The sequence below is a fragment of the Oryctolagus cuniculus genome, chromosome 8, assembly GCF_051225735.1.
Source record: "Oryctolagus cuniculus isolate XC-2025 breed Fujian yellow rabbit chromosome 8, ASM5122573v1, whole genome shotgun sequence".
NCBI classification, from domain to species: Eukaryota; Metazoa; Chordata; class Mammalia; order Lagomorpha; family Leporidae; genus Oryctolagus; species Oryctolagus cuniculus.
The window spans coordinates 117,170,896-117,192,602 of record NC_142874.1 but is presented as its reverse complement, the minus strand read 5'-3'; the positions used below and the strand labels follow the sequence as shown (position 1 = coordinate 117,192,602).

The 21,707-nt window shown below is 47.2% G+C and overlaps 1 protein-coding gene across 2 annotated transcripts in view; it reads left to right on the top strand.

The window, feature by feature from the left end:
* The window catches only part of FRAS1 (Fraser extracellular matrix complex subunit 1), a 491,248-nt gene that overhangs the window by 257,256 nt on the left and 212,285 nt on the right, over positions 1 to 21,707 (top strand). For both annotated transcript variants that reach the window (XM_051820195.3, XM_051820194.3), the window contains 4 exons: positions 6,293 to 6,436; positions 12,970 to 13,110; positions 15,898 to 16,038; positions 17,868 to 18,044. In XM_051820195.3, coding sequence (XP_051676155.3) covers positions 6,293 to 6,436; positions 12,970 to 13,110; positions 15,898 to 16,038; positions 17,868 to 18,044 — 603 coding nt within the window. The remainder of the gene's footprint in view (positions 1 to 6,292; positions 6,437 to 12,969; positions 13,111 to 15,897; positions 16,039 to 17,867; positions 18,045 to 21,707) is intronic.

The window sequence follows — 21,707 nt, the reverse complement described above, 5'->3', positions numbered from 1 at the left end:
TGAGATGGGAATGCAAGCAGGCAGTTGCTGCAAAGTGGCTAAGAAACAGAGCGAGGGCACACGGTCTGCATACCACGTGCCTGCTGCTAGCTGACGTCGGGGCCATTTCTGTGCTGTTATGAGCCAAGACGTCTCGGCAGTTGGGAAGTCTGAGCTGCAGCCTCAGACTGGTGTGTGGGGAATGGAGGAAGATCTGCTGATCAAGGGTGTGAATTCCCTGAAAACCAATTCCAGAGGACCACGGAGAAGACAGGGAACCAAGGCCCCTTCTCCAAGGAGAGGGTTTAATCTGAAGGCTGAGCCCAGGGGCCTCTGAGACTCTGGTTGGGTCTGGAAAAGTTTCGTGGAAACTCACACTGCCGTGGGATTTCTTTCTTTCTTTCTTTCTTTCTTTCTTTCTTTCTTTCTTTCTTTCTTTCTTTTCTTTCTTTTCTTTCTTTTCTTTCTTTTCTTTCTTTTCTTTCTTTTCTTTCTTTTCTTTCTTTTCTTTCTTTTCTTTCTTTTCTTTCTTTTCTTTCTTTTCTTTCTTTTCTTTCTTTTCTTTCTTTTCTTTCCTTTCTTTCCTTTCTTTTCTTTCTTTTCTTTCTTTTCTTTCTTTTCTTTCTTTTCTTTCTTTCTTGACTTACACGTTGTTTATTTGAAAGGCGTGGTTACAGAGGGAGATCTTCCATAGGCTTGCTTTCTCCCCAAATGGCCACAATGGCCTTGGGTTGGCCAGGCCAAAGCTAGGAGCCTGAAACTCCATCCAGGTCTCCCGTGTATGTGTTAGGGGCACAAGTCGTTGAGCCATCATCTGCTGCCCCCGGGTGTATAGGCAGCTGGTTAGGATTTGGAGTAGCCAGGACTCGAACTGGTGCTCATAGGGGATGCTGGTGTTGCAGGCCACAGCGTAAACCTCTGCCCTGCAGCGCTGGCCCCTGGGAAGTGCTTTCCACACTTCTCTGAGAAGTGGCTGCATTCTCTTCTTAGAGAAGCATAGGTTAAGGAAGTTTTAAAGCAATCTTCTATTTCTAAATTATCAAGTACAAAACAAGTTTCTTATTTCAGAGTGAGGTTTCCACACAGGGTTAGCAAAAGAAAAGTAATTCATTCCTTTTCATTTTTGAAGGCATTGCTTGACAAGCCAATGCCTGCCTTGTTATGCTCCAGGAAATCAGGGGCCTTGCTGAGCAAATTATCTACTGCATGTGAGAGAAGAAGGCGGTCTTCCCTGTTTAAAATTTATGACCACAGTTTTCACAATGAACAATTGGAACCCTGAGCGATCTGAAATGTAACACTAAGAGAAATGACCTTTGATTTTTTCATAATAGTCCAAATTTAATAAAAGCCACATGTAAAATAAGCCCACAAGAAGAGATAATCTGCAGTAGCATATGTTCAGTATTAGAAATTTGAAGTCAAATTGCAAAACACGGTGGGAGCACCGCATGCAGGGGAAACCTGTACAGTCTATGTTGAAATAAAAATCCCGTCTGCTATTGTGCCTGACCGTGGAACTTGCCTTCTGTCATGTATGGGAGAAAGAAGGGGGCATGGGAGCAGTGTCACGACTTTACTCTACATACAGCAGGAGTGTCGGCCATCACAAGTGGATCTGGACTTCAGTGTGTTTCCAGTTATATGTTACAGCCTCGGTTTCATCTGTCCTAAGAGTAGGACCTCATGGTTGGTTGCTCCCATGGAGAAGGTAACTGATGGATGAGTTTCCTGCAGTCAATTAAAAAAAAAATCTGCCATGCCTTTGTTTGCATGCACTTGATGGGTGCACCCTGCTCTGTGGCATTGGCATATGTGAAGAAAGGGCTGGAAAGCTCAGCAGGGCTCGGCTTGTCAAGGGTTTGAATTCTGGCCCTGAGTTGGTAGAAGGAGGTCATCTTGCTTGTTGCTTGTTGCTTGTTGCTGTTCTGATTGGCAACTCTGGTGGTCATATGAAAAATGTTGGGGGCTGACGCTGTGTTGTAGTAGGTTAAAGCCCCAGCCTGCCGTGCCAGCATTCCATATGGGTGCTGGTTCGAGTCCTGGCTGCACTTCTTCCAATCCAGCTCTCTGCTATGGCCTAGAAAAGCAGTAGAGGATGGCCCAAGTCCTTGGGCCCCTGTACCTGCATGAGAGACCTAGAAGAAGCTTCTGGCTCCTAGCTGCAGATCAGTTCAGCTCTGGCTGTTGCGGTCATTTGGGGAGTGAACCAGTGGAATGGAAGACCTCTCTCTCTCTCTCTCTCTCTCTCTCTCTCTCTCTGGCTCTACCTCTCTGTAACTCTGTCTTTCAAATAAATAAAATAATTCTTTAAAAAAAAGAAAAGAAAAATGTTGAACAAGCCATGAGGAACAGATGCCCATGGGTAAGAACGGGGGCCTGCACCCCTGGCTGCATTAGGCCTTTTGCTTGCTGGAGCATGGTGCTTGCCAGGATCCCTGGGAGGAAGCCAGAGGGGCAGAGAGGAGGTGGTGACCATTTGCCAATCAGGTAGGAAGTGCTTTGTTTTATTTTTAAAAATATTTATTTATTTATGGGATTGGAGAGAGGAGGGAGAGAAGAAGAGAGAGACAGAGACAGAGACATCTGCTGGTTGACTCCCCAGTGCTCACAACAGCCAGGCCTGGCTGGGCCAAACTGAAGTTAGGAGCCAGGGACTCCATCTGGGTCTCTCAAGTGAGCAGCAGGGACCCAGCTTCTAGAGCCATCGACAGCTACCTACCTCCCAGGGCCTGCGTTAGCAGGGCGCTGAAGTCAGGAGCAGGAGCCTGGCTTCAAACCCAGATACTCTGATGCGGGATGTGGACGTCTTGACCTCTTAGCTAGACACTCACTCTGGAAGCATTTTCCAGATTTGACAACTGGTGTTAGTTGGGCGTCTGCACTGCCAGCCAGCCGCTCACTGGGAAGAACGAGGAAGCTGTGCTTCTGTGTTTCGTCTCCCTCACACTCCCTGTAGAGATCATTGCATCCCCTACAGCATGTCTTGAGTTAATTACTCTTCTTTTTGTCCCCACCAGCCGGATCAAAACTCGAAGGTCCCTACCTGGCCCATTTGGCTTTGCTGTAGCCACTACACCTGTCTTTTCAGCCTCACTACTCTTCCACCATTCCTTCAGGAGCTCACTCCCAGAGCACCGGAGCAATGGAGTGCTTCCCATGTGCCCGTGGCAGCACTCGGGTAACATGGCTCACCTGTGGCCCCTGGGGAGGGCCCCAAGGCTAGGGTTGCACCTTGCACGTAGTAACTGCTTCTGTTGAGGGTTGGTACATCAGCCCTGCCTACCTTGGTAGAGATGCTATTGGGCCTTTTGTCTGGTTGGTTAGCTGTGTAACAGTTTGGATCAGCTCCAGAGTGAGTGAGACAAAGGCATCAGCAGTGACAGGCCCTTCAAGTGCTGGCTGTATTCAGTAATCAAAGCGTAGCTGGATAAATGAATGGCGTACTTCATGTGTGTTTAGGGGAGGATTTGTTAGAGATCCTTCATCCACATCTTTTGTTATGTAATAGTGGTGACAGTGTACTCTTGTAACATTCATAAGGTAATACAGAGTTAAGTGTAAAGGAAGTCACTTGGAGTATTTGTAAGGACCCAAGCAGTATGCCCGGCACAGAATTAACAAAATGGAAATGAGCTCTTCCTTAAACTTCTCCACAGAATGGACTGTTCTCCATTTTCCTTCCCCCTCCATTCATCCAAACTGACCTCATCTCTTGCCTGAGCCATACAGGGGTCCATGCTGTTCCCCCCACTTTCTCAATCAGGCCTGGTGTCCGTCCAGCAAGAGCCCACTCACGATCTCACATTACAGTTAGGATAAAGGTTTGCATCTGGGGCCGATGTGTGGCACAGGATGCTAAGTCAGTGCTTACAACACCAGTATCCCGTTCTGGAGCTCTAATTCTAATCCCCATGGCTCCACTTCCAATTTAGCTCCCTGCTGATGCACCTGGGAAAGCAGTAGAAGATGGCTCAGAGGCTGGGGCCCCTACCCATGTGGGAGACCAGAGGGAATTCTAGGCGCCTGGCTTCTGCCTGGCCCAGCCCTGGCCATTGCGGCCAAATGCGGAGTGAGCCAGTGGATGGAAGAACTCTGTGTCTGTGTTTCTTTTGCTCTCTGTCACTGTGCTTTCAAATGCATACAGAAATACATAAGTCTTGTTGGAAGATTCTGATTTCTCTTTCTGGTCTCCCTGGTCAAGTTTGATCAGGTCCCAGGTAATATCATCAGCCATGAGCCATACTGCGCCCCACCAGATCCAGATCCGCACTGCTGGTGCGGTGCTCTAAGTCATCCAGGGGCTGCTGTCCGTGTGGTTTAGATATGTCCAGCTCTGCACCCACCACTCCTACCACTGTTGCTTTTTATTATGGAGCCAGCCTAGAATTGAACACAATTTTCAGTCATTCGTGGGCTTCTTGGGGGAGAGACTATTTGAGATGAAGGTTTTCTTGTGTAGTTTATAACAAAGGACTGGATTGGCCCTTGAGGTTTGCGATACAAGTACCTTTTATTTGGTTCTCAAAGGGTTACCTGGCTAAGAAATTGCTAAGGTGTGGTTACCAAGTCTCATTTTCCCAAGCAGCAACAATACTCATTCTCCCAATTTTGGTCACAATCAGGCCTCTGTAAAATAGGTTGTGCTGTGTTATTCTGAAGCAAACATTTTAAAAATTAGGGTGTATCAGTGAAACATAGGTGGGTTTAGCCCTACAGACGGCTATTGCTAAATCTGGAAATATTCAGTTATTCAGAGTAGGTCTCTCTTTGCAGAGCTGCTTAGGTGAAGAGCAAGCAAGGACAGTAAGGAAGATCAGATGGTGGAAGAGGAGGCAGATTTTGAATCTTAAACGAACAACTCTGGTCTAAGAGCAGCCTGTGGGTAGAAACTGAATATGTAAGATCAGTGGGCCTCCTGAGTCCTGGAGATACCTGTGCAGGGAGGCTGCTACTGGTGGGGGGGAGTGGAGACAAGAGGTGTGAGGGAGGAGAGAACGCGGGGTGAGGGGCAAGGAGGGGGAGAGAGTGAGTGAGAGCAAGGGCCACAGATGGCAGGTGGTGACTGTGTCCTTGAGAGGCCTCATTAGGGGGCCGTTGTGGCACAGAGTTGGTCAAGCCATCACCTGTGATGCCCATCCCAGATCAGAGTGCCCGTTAGAGTCCTGCCTGCTCCAATGCCAGCAGCAGAGAAAGGCCCGAGTGCTGGGGCCCTGACACGTGGGAGATCTGGATGGAGCTCCAGGCCCCTGGCTTCTGAGACCTTGGGGGTGTGAACAAGCAGATAGCGATTCATTCTCTCTCTCTCTCTCTCTCTCTCTCTCTCTCTCTCTCTCTCTCTCATGCTCTCTCTTTCTGTGTGTGTGTGTGTCTTCCGCTAACTCTGTCACTCTGCCTTTCAAATAAATAAAATTTTAAATAAAATCTTTGCAGGCCCATGGTAAATGGCTTCCGTCCCCAGCTGATTCTGATGGTGTCCAAGGTGGGAAGCGGTTATCCTGCTGTTATTTTTATCATGTGACTGCAACAGGCAGTGAGGTGGGGGTGGTATGATTCCGTCCGGCGGTCCATCTTTGCCTCCACCGTTGGGATTCCCTTCCCTGTTGCTCTCTCTGATTTTCTGTTCCATGGGATTTACCCAAGCTGGACTTCTGGCTAACACATCTGTTTTTTCTTTCCCTTGAGAGGGAGGTGCATTTCTTGGGGAGAGGTAAACACATGAGAGGTCTCCACAGAAGTTTCTGAAACATGTACATTTTCTTTTTTTTTTTTTTTAATTATTATTATTTTTTTTTTGACAGGCAGAGTGGACAGTGAGAGAGAGAGACAGAGAGAAAGGTCTTCCTTTGCCGTTGGTTCACCCTCCAATGGCCGCCGCGGCCGGCGCGCTGCAGCCGGCGCACCGCGCTGATCCGATGGCAGGAGCCAGGAGCCAGGTGCTTTTCCTGGTCTCCCATGGGGTGCAGGGCCCAAGCACCTGGGCCATCCTCCACTGCACTCCCTGGCCACAGCAGAGAGCTGGCCTGGAAGAGGGGCAACCGGGACAGAATCCGGCGCCCCGACCGGGACTAGAACCCGGTGTGCCGGCGCCGCTAGGCGGAGGATTAGCCTAGTGAGCCGCGGCGCCGGCGTACATTTTCTTTTGATGCCATTTTTCCATGAACATTTTGAGGTTCCCTCGTGTGTGCATAGCAGTTTAGGAACCCAGGAGTCAACGAACATCCCCCTTATAGGTTCCAAGGCTTTTGGGAGAAGAATGACAAGCAGACCTTTCTGTGGTCAGCTCTGCACTGACTGTGTTGTTTGCCTGCAGTCTGCCACGAGTCCTGCGCAGGCTGCTGGGGGCCGACGGAGAAGCACTGCCTGGGCTGCCGGGATCCCCTGCACGTGCTAAGGGAGGGCACCTGTGAGAGCAGCTGCGGCGAAGGCTTCTACCACAAGCAGGGCACCTGTCACGGTAAGTGCTGGCCTGGGGTACCCAACTGGGCACATGTTCTCACATCCAATTACAGCCCCAGTAACCAACAGTTACTTCACTGAACAAACATGGGATGAAAAGACAGGTTGATTTGGTGCCAAAAAAAAAAAAATTCATGCTTAATTTTTCCATTATATTCATTTTCTATAAACTTTGGGAAGGATTTTGAATGCAAACGGCTGCTGACTCTGCTGGTGTCTTAGCAGTTCCTGGCACACTGTTCACCAGTGAGGTTCCCTTGCATGGTCCCCACAGTTGGTTAGAATTTGGGTGCTCGTCTTAGCGTCATTTTGCATATGAGAAATGTGAAGCCCTGGCTACCTGCTCAAGACCCACACCCTAGGGAGAGGTGCACCTCTGCCTGGTTTCCCACCGTCTTCTCGCCTCTTCTTCCTGGTCTTCCTCTGCGTCTCTGGATGGGCTGGCTACCCCTGTGGATGTTGCCAGGTTGCAAGCCGGCATCCTGACAGTAAATGAAGGGTTTGAGTAGAGTTTACTGCAATGATCACATCCAGAGAAAGGTTTTTCATAACCACGTCCACTAAATCAAGACAAATGCCCTGTCCATGAAGCTGTCTTCACTTCTTGGCCTCATGTGTTCACTGAGCAGCCCAGCAGCAATCAAACATGGTCTTTGGGATGTGACAGATCCCCGTGTCCTAGGGAAGAGAGACACCCTTAGCAGCTGTTTGCCTAAACATGGCCCAGTTGCATCAGCATGGCTGGTGGGAGAAGTCTTGCTTGCTGTGGCGGAGTCACAGGTGGCTTAGAGGTGGGAGAAGGAGGAAAAGAAGGCTGCCGTTAGCCTGCGCGTGGTCATCTTTCCCTGTCAGCATCACTTTCCTGCTTGTTAAGCCAGATGTGTTCTCTGAAGGCTGGCAGATGTCACATTTGCACTAATCCTGAGGCCTGAAGGCATTTACCCTGTAAGTCCCTGGAGAAGCCAGTCGGTTGCCGTCGCTGACACAGGAGTACTGACACTGACCCACTCCTGGGACTGACACTATCTGGACTGAGAATGCCACCTTAAAAAAGACTTATTTAAGCCAGGAGCCAGGAACTCCATCCTGGTCTCCCACATGGATGCAGGGGCCCATGCACTCGGGCCATCTTCCACTGCTTTCCCAGGCTCGTTAGCAGGGACCTAGATCAGAGGTGAAGCAGCCAGGATCTGAATGCACTTTGATAAGCAATGCCATATGGCAAGCAGCAGCTTAACCTGCTGTGCCGCAGTGTTGGTCCCGAGAGATCCACTTTTTCCAGGGACATGTTGCATTGAAAAGCAGGGAAAGTTAGCGCAAGCCTTGGGGCAGAAGAGGCCGGAATCTGCTTGGGCTGAGAGATGGAGCGAAGAAAGCTGGAGCTCCCTGTGGGCTGGAAGAGTCCAAGAGGCAGATTGCTCACGGGGTCACTTAGGGAGAGAGTGTGCCTCTCAAGTGCCCTCTGTCTATCTGTGTAAAGCATCAGAAAGGAAACTTCCAGGCTGGAGGTTGCGCCATGGCTAACTTTAACCAGCCAGCTAGTAGATCAATCAACAAGTAGTCTCCGAACCCATGCCTGTGTTTAGCACAAGGCAAGAGTTCCTGGTGCCCCCAGCAGGCTTCTGAATACAGAAAGACTAGAGCTTACACATTTCATAAAATTGATAAGAGTTCTCTACCTTTGTATCAAGCAACTTCAGAACGTACACAGAAATATTTTCTAAAACAATGGTGAGCCAAGCCACTGATGGGTATCGGAATGTTAATTAAGACGTTGGATGCTGATAACATTGACTTATTTCCAATTCAGATTAGTGCTATTGAAGGTAAAGGCCTGCTGGTGTTGGTTTAATAATTTATAACCATCCAGCCCATATCTCTGGAAATCTCAAAGTCAAATGCTGAGAAAAATTTAGCACAGCCTGTTATGAAAGAGTGGTATGCCCTGGCTGAAAGAACTTAGAGAAAGCAGGTTTGTCTGGGATACATGTTTTAGTTTTACAAGTATTAGATAGGAAGGGTGGGGCAATCAGAGGGAAAAACCTCCTCATTCTTTGTCGTACTTGTGCTGTTAGGGAGGACTCTTCTGGCTCTGCCTAGCGCAAGGATCAAAAACGGTTCAGAGGATTCCGTTAACCACATTCTCCCTCTCCCCTCTCTCCTCTCTCTCTTCTCTCTCTCTCTCTCTCTCTCCTCGCCCTTTCTCTTTCCCTCCCTCCCTCCCTCTCCCTATTCCTCCTTCCTTCCTTCCTTCTTTCTTTTATTTTCTCCATATTTCCCTTCTTTGTCCAGACAACCACTTTAGTTGTTTCTATCTTTTTTGTTTCCATGAACTTACCCAAGGTGACTATTTCTGTTTTGAACACATAAATACTTAATCTTCTTAAATGTTATGTTGCAGAGTTCATGCAGTTCCCGTCACTTCTCATGCAGGGCTGTATTTTCTAAGATTCACCTGTGTTGCCCTTCATCTGGGCCTTGGCTTCTCACAGGTGCATAGCAGTCCTTGTGTGCACTCTCCATCCCACCCCTGCACACTTCCAGGGAAGGTTCTCTCCCTTGAGGCCCTCCACAGGCCATCACTAGAGAGCAGTGAGCCCATTAATGAACCTGTAGGGAAGCTGTCCTGGGATTTACATGCGGAAGCAGAATTGCTGGCTTCTTGACTCAGCATCTGTAGTTGACTAAGGAGCGCTGGGTTGCCCACTGGCGCATCTGCACAGTCTACACTCTGACACATGAGGGTTCTCTTGCCTCCCCATTCTCACCACCATTCAGCATCGTCAAGCTTCTGGTCATTGCTGGTCAATGTGAATAAAGGGCTAGCCCACTTATCTGCATATTGCTGATTATTAGTCTATTTTCAACTCCTGTGGGGCTTCATTTATGTGTTTTAATGTGCTTTTCCCATTGTTCTATTGGCCTTGCTGCCTTTTATGGAGTTGGTTATATGGAGTCCATTTTATGTTATAGATACTAACTCTTGTCAGTTTAAAATATGTAAATATTTCCCATCCTGTTGTCATTTAACATTGGCTGTGATGCCCTTTGTTGAACAAAAAAATCTTTAATTCATTACTTTTTGCTTTAAAGTTTTGCTTTTGAAGTTCTGTTTAAGAAGATCTACTCTGCTCATATTCACAACTAAATTAGCCTATATTTTCTTCTGTTAATTTGATTTTTACCTTAGGTTGTTGATACATAAGTCTGTTTATGCTTGTGGATTTAACTAGGGATCCAGTTTTTTTTTTGTTGTTGTTTGTTTTTGTTTTTTTTTTGCATTTCATGCTCCAATTTTCCCAAAATTACATCTTAATTCATGTTTATTGTATCTGGTTTTCACATGCACAGTGACCTATCAGAGATATTCCATAGTCCAAATTTCTGTTCTGGTATCACTATCACCCTGTTTAATTCATTTGTTGGTACTGCCTTTCAAGTATATCCCCATACCTTTTTTTTTAAATAATTATTATCAGTTTGTTTGTTTGTTTAAGATTTTTTTATTTATTTACTTGAGAGGTGGAGTTAACAGACAGTGAGAGGGAGAGACAGAGAGAAAAGTCTTCCATTGTCTGGTTCAGTTCCCAAATGGCCACAACAGCTGGAGCTGAGCCGATGCGAAGCCAAGAACCAGGAGCCTCCTCTTCAAGGTTGACTTAGTTATTCATTTATTGAATAAGGAAATTCAACTGAAATTTTTATTGATTTTTATTCAAGTTATAGATTGGAGAGAAATGTCATCTCCCTAATAATTTCATTTAAATGTACAAATTATCTTCTAAGATTACTTTAGGTCTATCTAAGGATGCTTTATATGCCATATTTCCATTGGTGATTAATTTTAATTTTTTAGAAATTTTTGTGTTTTTTCAATTCTTGAAAATTTGATTCTGCTTATAGATTATTTAGTTGTGTTGAGATCTTGGATCTAGAATTAGAAACATCAGAACTTTTCATGGGGAGTGAGAGAGAGGAAGACCTTTCAGATCTGTTTGCTTCTTTGATGCAGTCCAGAGTTGAGAGTGATTTTTCTTTTTCTTTTTCTCCCCAATATTAAGGTCATTTCTTTGCTCATTCACTGACATTTCTCACACCTTATACATTTGCTTATAAACAGGTGTCGAATCTTCCAGGATGCAGGGTGGAATGCTTGGCTTCATCATTTAGTGTCTTTTTTCTTAAATTCTTAAAATATTTTCCGGAGGTCAGCAGGGTGTGGGTAGCTCTCTATTCCTGAATCGCGGATCCTCCGTGGTGTGGAGAGGTTGCTTTGCTGGTTTGTAGAGGAGTTAGCCAGGGCGTGTGGGGTCGCTGTGGTCGCAGGCGCTCCTACACCTGTGCCTACGGTGCTCTGGGAGAAGGAGGTCCCTCTCGGCTTCCTTCCGGGTCAGTCTTTCCACCTGTGCGCCTAAAAGTTCATCCCCCTTTTCACCTAGCTGTTTCCACCCATCAGTCACACTCTGCAAAAGCCTCCCAGCGTCCATACTGGATTTGAACCTTAGTGCTAGTGTGACACAGCCACCGTCCGGGCCCCCGAGTCCTTTCTCTCCCGTGCCCTTGCTTCTCAGGCGCAGGCCTGTCACGGAGCGGCTCGTAGCCGCAGCCTCCACTTTCACCCTGCTCAACTGACTCAGGTAGCACAGGCCTCCACGTCCCAGTTTCCAAGTGCAGCGGCATCTTTCCTGGGTCCTTCCTACGCTGCCCGTGACGGCCTTCCGGAAGCTTGTTCCTCCCCTGGCCTCCCAGCCTCTGGGCTCCTTCTTTCTCTCCTGCTCCTGAATCGTTTCTTCTTGGTCACCTTTGCTATTTTTGCCCCCTGGTTTGGTAAATGTTGGTATTGCCCAGATCCTCGCCTACTTCTGTCTTATCCTGCTTCCTTTTCCTGAATCAGTGAACTAACTTCTGGCTTCAACAACTATGTATGTGGGCTGATCCCCAGCCCTCTCTTCTGAGCCCTTGAACCATAAATCAGATGCCTGCTGGACCACACAAATCCCAGCTGAGCTCTTCGTAACCCCACGCCCGCTCTGTCTGAGGTTCTGTGTGTGGCCTTACTCCTCCCCCAAGGCAGATCCCTGGAAGCAGGCAGAGACGCTGTCTCCTCCACCACTCTCAAACCTTTCACATCCTCCATGGCCCTCGGTCAGCCATGGTTTTCCAACTGAACCCCATCTTTATGTTCTCACCCCTGCATCCCTGCCTCCAAACCTGAGCCAGAGTTTGTTCTTATGCACGAATACGGCCGATTTCTCCCGTGTTTAACGCTTCGCAGAGGCTCGCGGTGCCCTCCACACGATGAGAATCGGGACCGCAGAGTCTGGTTGCCGTCATCTGGCCCTTCCCACAGTTCCTGCCGAGTGGAACTGATGTTGCCCTGAACGGCTTGCTTCTCCCGGGAGCTTTGCTGCTTCAGCCTGGAGTGTTTCCCCTCAGCCCCGCACCATGCAACCCGAGACAACGCACTTCTATGAATCCTTTCTTCACCTTTCCTACTTCCTACTCCCTACAAAGTCTTTGCAATTTTTATTGTGCCTATGCAGACTGGTCTGAGTGATGTTTTTAGTATTTCTAATGTTGTCTATTTTGTTTCCCTCTTTCAGACCAATTAGCCACTTGAGGTAGAGATAAATTGATTTGATTTTTGACGCACATCTAAATAAGTGCTTTGGGGGTGGGTAAATGAATGAGTGGGTGAATGTGTAGATCCTAGAAGAGTATATGTAGTTCAACAATTTCAGCATAATTTTATTAATTTTTTTATTCTTTTTATTTATTTGATAGACAGGGATATAGAGACAGACAGGACTCCCATCCACTGGTTTACACCCCAAATGGCTGCAGTGGTTAGGGCCGGGCCAGGCCAAAGCTGGGAGCTGGAAACTCAATCTAGTTCTTCCACGTAGGTGGCAGAGACTCAGGTACTTGAGTGATCGATCACCTGCTGCCTCCCAGAATGTGCATTAGCAGGAAGCTGGAATGGGAAGCGGAGCCTGGACTTGAACCCCACGCATTCCAATATGAGATGCAGGAGTCCCAAGTGGCACCTTAATCGCTGCACTAAACACTCACCTCTCAACATAATTTTAGCAGCATCATATTGCCTAGTTAGATACTGACATTCTGAATGCTTTCTCCAAGTACTGTAAAATAAAGGAGAAACTATTTGATACATACTCATTCTTAAAAATTCTTCATTATTCACTGAAACTCATATTTCACTGGAGATCTGATATTTTCTTTTGATAAATATGGCAACCCTGTCTCCAACGCCATTTTAGATTTAAATCCCATTTTAAATTGAATATGCAGTGGATGTGCTTTGGAGTATTTGTTTTGCTTGGTTCAGTGAATAATTCTCCAATTCTCCTTCAACTGTGAAAAGACAGAGTCCTTAGCAATGCTGGAATCGAGAAAACAGCACTCCACTGAGCAGCCAAGGGAAGAGATTGCGGCATTGATACCAATCTGAACATGGCAGAGAACAAACCTCACTGTTTCCTTCCTCTGATGGACACTTCTTCCCCGTAGCTTGTGAGCAGTCCTGTAAGAGCTGTGGCCCCAGTAGTCCCAGATGCCTCACCTGTGCTGAGAAGACTGTGTTGCATGATGGGAAATGCGTTTCGGAATGCCCTGGCGGGTACTTTGCTGATGTGAGCGGCAAGTGCAAAGGTAACTGATACATAGTCATCATGATCCTCGGGAAGTATTTCATACGCATTTGACCTTGCCTGGCGCCGTATGCTGCCCACTTGGGAGCTTGGATGTGTAGTGGTGGAAAAATGTTGCTTTTTTATTACAGAACCTGTGTGTATTTGGCATAGGGGTGGGGGACAGGGGTGGATGCTGGCTGGCTAGAGTGATTAAATTAAGGATTTAGGCATATCGGTCATCATCCTTTTAATTCACTAACAACATTTTGAACATACAATCCTGTGTTCTTGCAGAGGTGGATAATGTAGGGATGCTGGGCCCACAAGCCATTTTTTTTTTAAAGATTTTATTTATTTTTTATTTGAGGGGTAGAGTTACAGACAGTGAGAAGGAGAGACAGAGAGAAAGGTCTTCCGTCTGTTGGCTACAAAGACTGGAGCTGCACCAATCCAAAGCCAGGAGCCAGGAGCTTCTTCCTGGTCTCCCATGCGGGTGCAGGGGCCCAAGCACTTGGGCCATCTTCTACTGCTTTCCCAGGCCACAGCAGAGATCTGGACTGGAAGAACCGATGCCCATATGGGACGCTGGTGCTGTATGCAGAGGATTAATCTACTGCGCCACAGTGCTGGCCTCCCACAAACCATTGTCTAAAGCCTGTGGAATCATTTGATCTGGTCCTGGCAAGTCAGCTGCAGGCAGAACTTGAAATGCAACAACTGTATAACAGGCCAGTTTTGAAGATGATGGTTCTAGATGGCCAGCGAATTATGCTATAAAAATCCAGGTGGCTCTTGGCCCACCCCAGTATGTAGACCATCACTAGTTAGGTTGTAGGTGTGACAGAATTATTTTTCCATGTCATTAAAAAAAAAAAGATTTATTTATTTATTTGACAGAGTTACACAGAGAGAGGAGAGGCAGAGAGAGAGAGAGAGAGAGAGAGAGAGAGAGAGAGATGCCTTCCATTCTCTGGTTCACTCCCCAGATGGCCACAAAGGCCAGAGCTGAGCCGATCTGGAGCCAGGAGCCAGGAGCTTCCTTTGGACCTCCCACGTGAGTGCAGGGGCCCAAAGACTTGGGTCATCCTCCACTGCTTTCCCAGGCTATAGCAGAGAGCTGGATGGAAAGTGGAGCAGCCAGGACTTGAACTGGCACCCATATGCAGGCAGCAGTTTTACCTGCCATGCCACAGTGCCGGCCCCCTTCCATGCCATTTATAAACTTATGCATTGACAACTACATTACACCACAAAAATAGGCTAATCATCTGCCTGCGGCGCCAGCACCCCGAGTTCTAGTCCCGGTCGGGGCGCCAGATTCTGTCCCAGTTTCTCCTCTTCCAGTCCAGCTCTCTGCTGTGGCCCAGGAAGGCAGTGGACGATGGCCCAGGTCCTTGGGCCCTGCACCCACATGGGAGACCAGGAGGAAGCACCTGGCTCCTGGCTTCGGATCAGCACAGTGCGCTGGCCGTAGCAGCCATTTGGGGGTTGAACCAATGGAAGGAAGACCTTTCTCTCTGTCTCTCTGTCTCACTGTCTAACTCTGCCTGTCAAAAATAAATAAATAAATAAATAAATAAATAAATAAATAAAGAAGTCTTACAGGTAGTAAAGTTGAAGTCTGTACCCATTGAAAGTGTGCTTGAAGGTGCTGTTTGTGTGTTGTTTCTTTCAGAGGTTTCCCTAACCTGGAAACCATTCCCATTTGAGACAGGTTTCTAATTTATAGTCACCTGATTTTGTGTCTTTCCTTACAGGCAGCTCAGAACTTTCTGCTGTCTGGGGGCAGCTTGACAGCTCCTCCCTGCTGACACATCCACGCACCTGCTCACTTCTGCCGAGTGTCAGCACAGGACATTTTGGTTGTCCCACCACATCTGCCTATGAAACTGTCCTGTATCTGCCAACCTGTTTACTCACCCAAGGTTCATCCTTTAGCCTTGGTGTTCTGTCCCCAAGGTTCTCATCCTATCTGCCCAGCCCCTCATCACTGTCCTCCGGAGTCTTCCTCCTCCTCTCACTTGGGTCCCTAGCCCTGCTAAAAGGCTCAGCCAAGGTCAGGTTATCACCTCCTGTCTCTTGGAGTCAGAGGTGTCTCCTTGTAGTAACCAAGATCAAATGCAGGGGAAGTACATACATGGCGTTTTCATATGTAGTAGTTAGATTCTATACTGTGATACTGTAATTCACTTAGAATCCTGGAAGATCAAACCTGGGAGTGTTGCAATGACCATTAGTCTACCCTCTCCCTGTGCACATGCTGAGAGACCAGCCACTGGCTAAGGGCATTAGTGAGCTGGTGATCAAACCGGTCATGGTTCCTAGTACTCCCAGTAGTCAGAACTTCCTACCCTTCTCCACCCAGAAAGTTTGGGGTTTAGGTCCAGAGAGACCTAGAGCTAAATCCCAGCCCTGCTACAAATGACCTCTGTGATTTGGATAATTTTTCAGCCTCCCAGGACTTTATCTTCCCCATCTATAAAGTGCAGTTAATAATACCCACTTATGATATTGGTATGAGGATTAAAAATGACCCTATATAAACAGCACTTAATGCGAACACTGAATCAAAGGTGGCTGGTAAGTAATAGCCAGCACATGAGTGAAAGAAGGGGCAGGACTGGTATGGGCAGTGTTGGCGGAGTAACCAGCTGCTCACACGTCTTTGCCCTGGGCTTGGTGTGGCATCTTGGTGAGGGGACTGCAGGTGCTCAGGGGGCTTCCCAGCTCCTATGAAGCCCAGCCAGGAAGTGAACTCTGTAGTCACCCGGGTACCCTTGTGTTTGCCTCTTATTCCCTTTTGCAGTTTGTCATAAGTCGTGTGCCAGCTGCTCGGGGCCCACAGCCTCTCACTGCACAGCTTGCATGCACCCCCAGGCTCTGCATCAAGGCCACTGTCTTTCCAGCTGTGCAGAAGGCTTCTACGCTGACCACGCAATCTGCAAAGGTATCATTGGTGTCGTCATCATTCTTAAGAGAATGGCCCATCAAGGGACATAGGTTGACTCTTTGCTGATAGTATGACTTTCCAGTGCAACTTTTCCTTTGGTGTATCTTACATGGCTACATACACATTACAGCTGGCTCTCATAGTTATGAGTTCCATATGTATCTGTGGATTCCGCATCCACGGGTTGAAAATATTCAACCAACCATGGATTGAAAGTGTTTGGGGGAAAAACATTTCACCAAGTTCCAAAAAGTGATACTTGTCTTTACTGCAGGCTGAGTACTAAGCTGAATGCATGCCATTAATGTATTGTGCAAGCAGTGTGTTAGTTATTGTAAGTATCCTAGAGGTGATTTAAATGGTACGGCATGGTATGCTTAGATTCTGTGCAAATACCAAGCTGTTGTCTAGAAGGGAATGGAGCACCTGCAGGTTTCCGGGTCCACAGGGGTCCTAGAACCAATCTTCTGTGGATGCTGAAGGATAAACGTGCTTTCTCTTTATTACAAGCATTTCATGAAGGGATAATCTGGGGGAAAAATCATTTGAAAACTTGTGAAGACTCCCCAAAATTTCTGCCTTTTCTAGCTATCCCTACGGAGGAAAGTTATTTCCATTACCATACCTTAAGAGAAAATAAAACTCCTGTTCTCTCTTCCCTACTCTCCTAGCATTGCTAATGTTTTTCTTAGAGTCACTTTGTTTCTCCCTGGAGAACTTTTTGTTAATGCTACTGCTCAGAAAGCCGAGAGTCACCGGTAAGACCTCTGGGCTGAGTCAAATGGAAAATCTTAAGAAGCCATTTACCAAAAAGGCTTTGGGCTTATTGGAAGGGCAGTCACATTTGAACATTTTGAAACCACCACATTGGGAGCAAGCCTTTTAATTAAGTGGAATTAATTTATATTTATTTGTATGTTAGTACCTTAGAAAAGAGTTTGAGGAGAGTTACAAGGAAAAACACTATGTGAAACATGGAAGCTGGAATAAATATTTGTAAACAGAGAATCGAGCAGGGGCGGGGAAATGTCTGGCCTGCAGGCCACGTGAGGCCTCTGAAACCATTTGGTGTGGCCCTGCCCAGGCACCCACAGGCAGGACTTGTTATCAATAAATCTATAGCAGGCTAGTTGTTAAGTTGATAAGTGTGTATGGCCCACAGAGGATGCTGTACATATCCAGATGGCCCCTGGCATAAGGAAGTTTTCCACCCCCTGATTCTAGAGTCTTGTAAAGACCAGGAAGGTCGGCAGGGTCCACCTGTGCGTGTGAGATAGTATGAGGAGTGGGTTTGGTTTCCACCAGCGGCCTGGGTATATGCAGTATTGAGATGTTATGAGATTTTCATTGCTGCGTGAAAGGAGACCTTCCTTGTCTGGAAAAACAGCCTTTCCTCAAATAAATTCCAAGAGGAATGTGTTGTCTAGACCTCTACATGTGTGTGATGGATGATGTCATAGATAATAACACGTGACTGTTGTGAAAGATACAGTAATGACCTTTGTACAACTGCTCCTAGAAATCTTCAGCAAAACCCTAGAACATCGTGTTGAATTGTCACTGTGTTGTAAAGATCTAGCCCGAGAGCCCTTTCTGACCCGAGAGGTGTGACTGTTACCAGCGCTGTCACTGTGCCTCATACAGATAGGATTATCACCATAGGCTTTGTATAGAAAAATAACACCTTGAAAGGGCGTATCTGGTGAACTTCCCTAAGTGGTTTTGAATTTAGGCAGGGGTGGGGGTGGCAGGGTGGGGGGTGGCTCTTGTTGATTGCAACAGGTACTTGTTGCTTGGGTTACTTTCTGCGTTTTGTCCTCCTGCAGCCTGTCATCCCTCCTGCCTGGCTTGTGTGGGTCCTGAGCTCTCTCAGTGCACCAGGTGTGTGAAGCCAGAGCAGGGCCTGCAAGTCCAGCAGCTTTCTGGGGCCCAGGTCCTGTCTGGGGAATGTCTGTCCCTGTGCAGAACCCACTTCTACTTGGAGAGCACTGGACTGTGTGAAGGTGAGTAAGCATGATTTGCAAAACTTGTGGGTTGCTTTGGGCTTACCTCTTGTGAGGTCCTGTGAGCTGGGACTGAACCCCGGGAGACTTGTGTTTTTACAAAAGAAGGGTTCCAGGATGCTTGTGGGTGAAGCAGGAGCCTGCCTTGCCAAACAGCGGCCCCTTGTCTGTTGCAACTCCCCTAATGAACGGCAGATGATCTTCAAGAGCTGAGTCCGTAGTCCTCTCCATAGTTCCATTCTCAGAAACCCCTTCAGAGGCCACTTTGCGTAGCTAAGAGAGACTCCATGTTCACTGTGGAGTTCTATTTATCATTTCTTCTAATTGGCCACTCTGAATATGAATCAGTACCCTCAGGGCAAAACCTGGACTTCTGTCAACACTGAGGAGTCATTGCTGCCCTGCCTTGCGTATCACCTGCAGACAATTGATGAGATCTCGAATAATTGGCTTTCATTACCAGGTCACCTGTGAGTGATCCAGAGACAAGGGGAAGGGAATCTTCCTGGGAGTGGCCTTGCTGTTGGAGGAATTCTTTGACTCTCAAGATACCTGAAAAAAATAATTCATACATAAACATAGATAAAACATAACGTATTCATTAAAAGAAATTTTGAACGTGGAAGGATGTAAGAAAATAATCCACCCACAATCTAAACCCAGTTACGCTTTACCACTTTGCTACAATACCCATGACTCTTTTTTCTCATTTATAGCTTTCGGTCTTTATTTTTGCAAATACCTGTGAACATGCTGCAATTCAGTACCTTACAAACCAACCTACTAAAGTGGCTTTAATTTCACATTAGAATGCATCCTCACTTGGAAAGGCTATGTTTCAAGGTCACGTTAAAAGACTTCAGGCACAATTAGTGCATAGCATGGGAAGAAGTATGCAGAATTAGTAGGCTGATGTCAAGATGCAATGGGTTAAGCCACGGCCTGTGATGCTGACATCCCATATGAGCACCAGTTAGTCTCAGCTGCCCTGCTTCAGATCCAGCTCCCTGCTAATGTGCCTGGGAGAGCAGCTGAGTATGGTCCAAATGCTTGGGCCCCTGCCACCAATAGAGACCTGTCCCAGCCCTAGCTATTGTGGCCATTTGGGGAGTTAAGCAGTGGATGGAAGATTCTCTCTCTCTCTCTCTAACTCTGAATTTCAAATAAATATTTAACTAAATCTTAGAAAAATGAGAAGTATGCAGGCTTGGAATAGAGAAACCCAGGGTCAGGCATTTCACCTATTTGAGCCTTTGCATTCATAGAGCTAAAATAGATATCTTTCACATTGGCTTTTTGCCAGAATCAAAGGAGATTAGGAGTGCAAAAGTGGCAGGTGAGTGATCAAGCCCATGCTCAGTAGGTGTGGGTCTCAATCCATACGCTCAGGTGTTCAGAAACATGAGAAGGGCAATCCCTGGTGCCTGGGAGGCCCACACTCCAGGGAGCTACAGTAGCACCCAGAGGAGTCACTGCTCTCCAGACACCCCAGTTTTCACTCCTATATGCACTGCCCAGACTCTCTGTGGTTCCTTAAACTCTTGTGGCTCTGATTCCATAACCACCATGGCATATGGGAATCTTTTTGACTCTTAGAGCCCCAGTGCTGCCCCAAGACGCGCAGCACATGACCAACACTCTCCATGGATTTGCTACTACTTCAGGTGGCTCTGTCGTGGAAGGCGGTGCGTCTCCTGATGCGTCTCCTTCCGTAGGGACAGAGACATGGGAGGGGCCACTATCTCCTCTCTGTTTAATTGTGTCTCAGATCTCTTCAAGGGGTTAGCCTCGCTAGACAAGCTTCCTCAAGCCCCTTCTGCCTTCTGGCGAACCCTAGAGCCCCTAAGGAAAATAATTACAGTTCCCAGCTCTGACTGATGTGGGAAAGAACAGGGAGGAAACTTTTATCTTTCTTATCTCACTTTCTCACTTGCTTGCTCTTTTTTTTTTTTTTTTGATGTTTTATTTGTTAGATTCTGTGTAATCAGTCTGCACAGTTCTTATAGCTTTGGCCTGTATGTCCTGAGGTTTTCTTGGAAACCACAGAGATATCAGACCTGCACAAACCCTGAACTTTCCAAGACTTCAGCGGGAGGCCACATGAGACCCATGGCTTTGATGGCACGCGGGTTGAGGCTACAGAAACCAGAGAAGCCCACGGGAGATCCCTCACTGTGGCCTGAGGACTCGGGTTTTCCCCTTGGCGTGGTGGTCCCAGGAGAAATGAGACAACATCTTCTGAGACTTCTCAGTGCAGTTGGCTGCTGCTTTCAGTTCTGAGCACTGTAGCAACAACAACCAAACTTTGGGGTGGGTCTAGAAGAAAGGAACCAAAAAGGATAGCCGCTGGTAAAGTTAGAGTTGTCAGATAATGAAAATTAGCGTGATTGGGATTCTCCAGCCCGGGAGATATTGTACCCATATAGTTGGTGTCCACTTTGAGCTGTGGGCCGCTGTGAGAAGTGCCTGCCTTGTTTTTGTTCACCTAGACCTGATGGGTAGCAACCTTCTGTGGTCAGTGGGATGCTGATTCCATAGAAGAAGCTGATACTTGAGGCTGTGACTTGCTCAGTCACGTAGCCCGCATGGAACAGAATCCCAGGGAAGCCCAAGCCCACCTGACTCCAATCCCCGTGCTTTTCAGCCTCACCCAGCCCTGTGGCTGCCTCGGAGCGGTGTGGATGCCTGTCAGAGGTGGTGCAGCTGCTCGTCTTTCTCCCATGGGGAGGAGGAGGAGCACAGCCTACTGGTGCTGCAGGATTGAGGCATCTTAAATTACGAAAGCATCTCTGAGCAAACAGAGTTGTCCGGGAATCCCTGTGTACCAGCATCTTTGCAAAAGGGTTAGAATCTAATCCCTGAGGAATGGCTTAATTGTGCTCTTGTGTGAAAGGACCGAACTGACCCCTGGATCCCCTAGCAGCCCTGTGATTTTATGCTTGTTAACATAATATTATTAGGTAGTATCACACAGATAGCTGTCTACTCACATTTATTACCAAATCCCTGTGCGATCGCCACGAGGTAGGTTGTTGCCTCTGATTTACACGTGATGAGAATGTGCCAGAAAGAGGTTAATTGAGTTGCCCAAGATTCCTTTGGGAACCTGAGCACAACAACCATCAGTTGTTTCCAACCTTATGGGACGCAGCTCCTGTCACTCATGCCGTATCTCTGGAAACCTCTCTACCTTCTTAGAATCTGCTCCATTATCTGCTCCATTTTCGATTCTGCCGAAGTGTTGTATATGGAATTAGGCCCGAGAGTCCCATGAGATTTTGCATGGGGCTCTTTCTCCCACACTTTCCCAGAAATACCCTTGCTGCTTTGCAGGGTATTTTATAGGGTTGAATGAGAGAGAGAGAGGGAGGGAGGGAGGGAGGGAGGGAGAGAGAGGAAGAGAGAACACAAGGGTGCATGCGCGCTTTTGGGAAGACTTTTTTGTAGCTCTTTGATCTCAAGTGTTTTTTTATGCAGAAGGGAAAAGTAACTCTTCCCTTCTTGGAGACTGCAGCAAAGAGTGATTAGAATATTACTGTAGCTAATGAAAGCAAGAGGGCTATGTTGTAGGAAGAAGCAATCTACTTGGAGGCTGAAATAGTGTCAGAAATTATGATAAAAGTTTTCACTCCTAGCTGTGTGACAAACCAAGGAATTATCTAG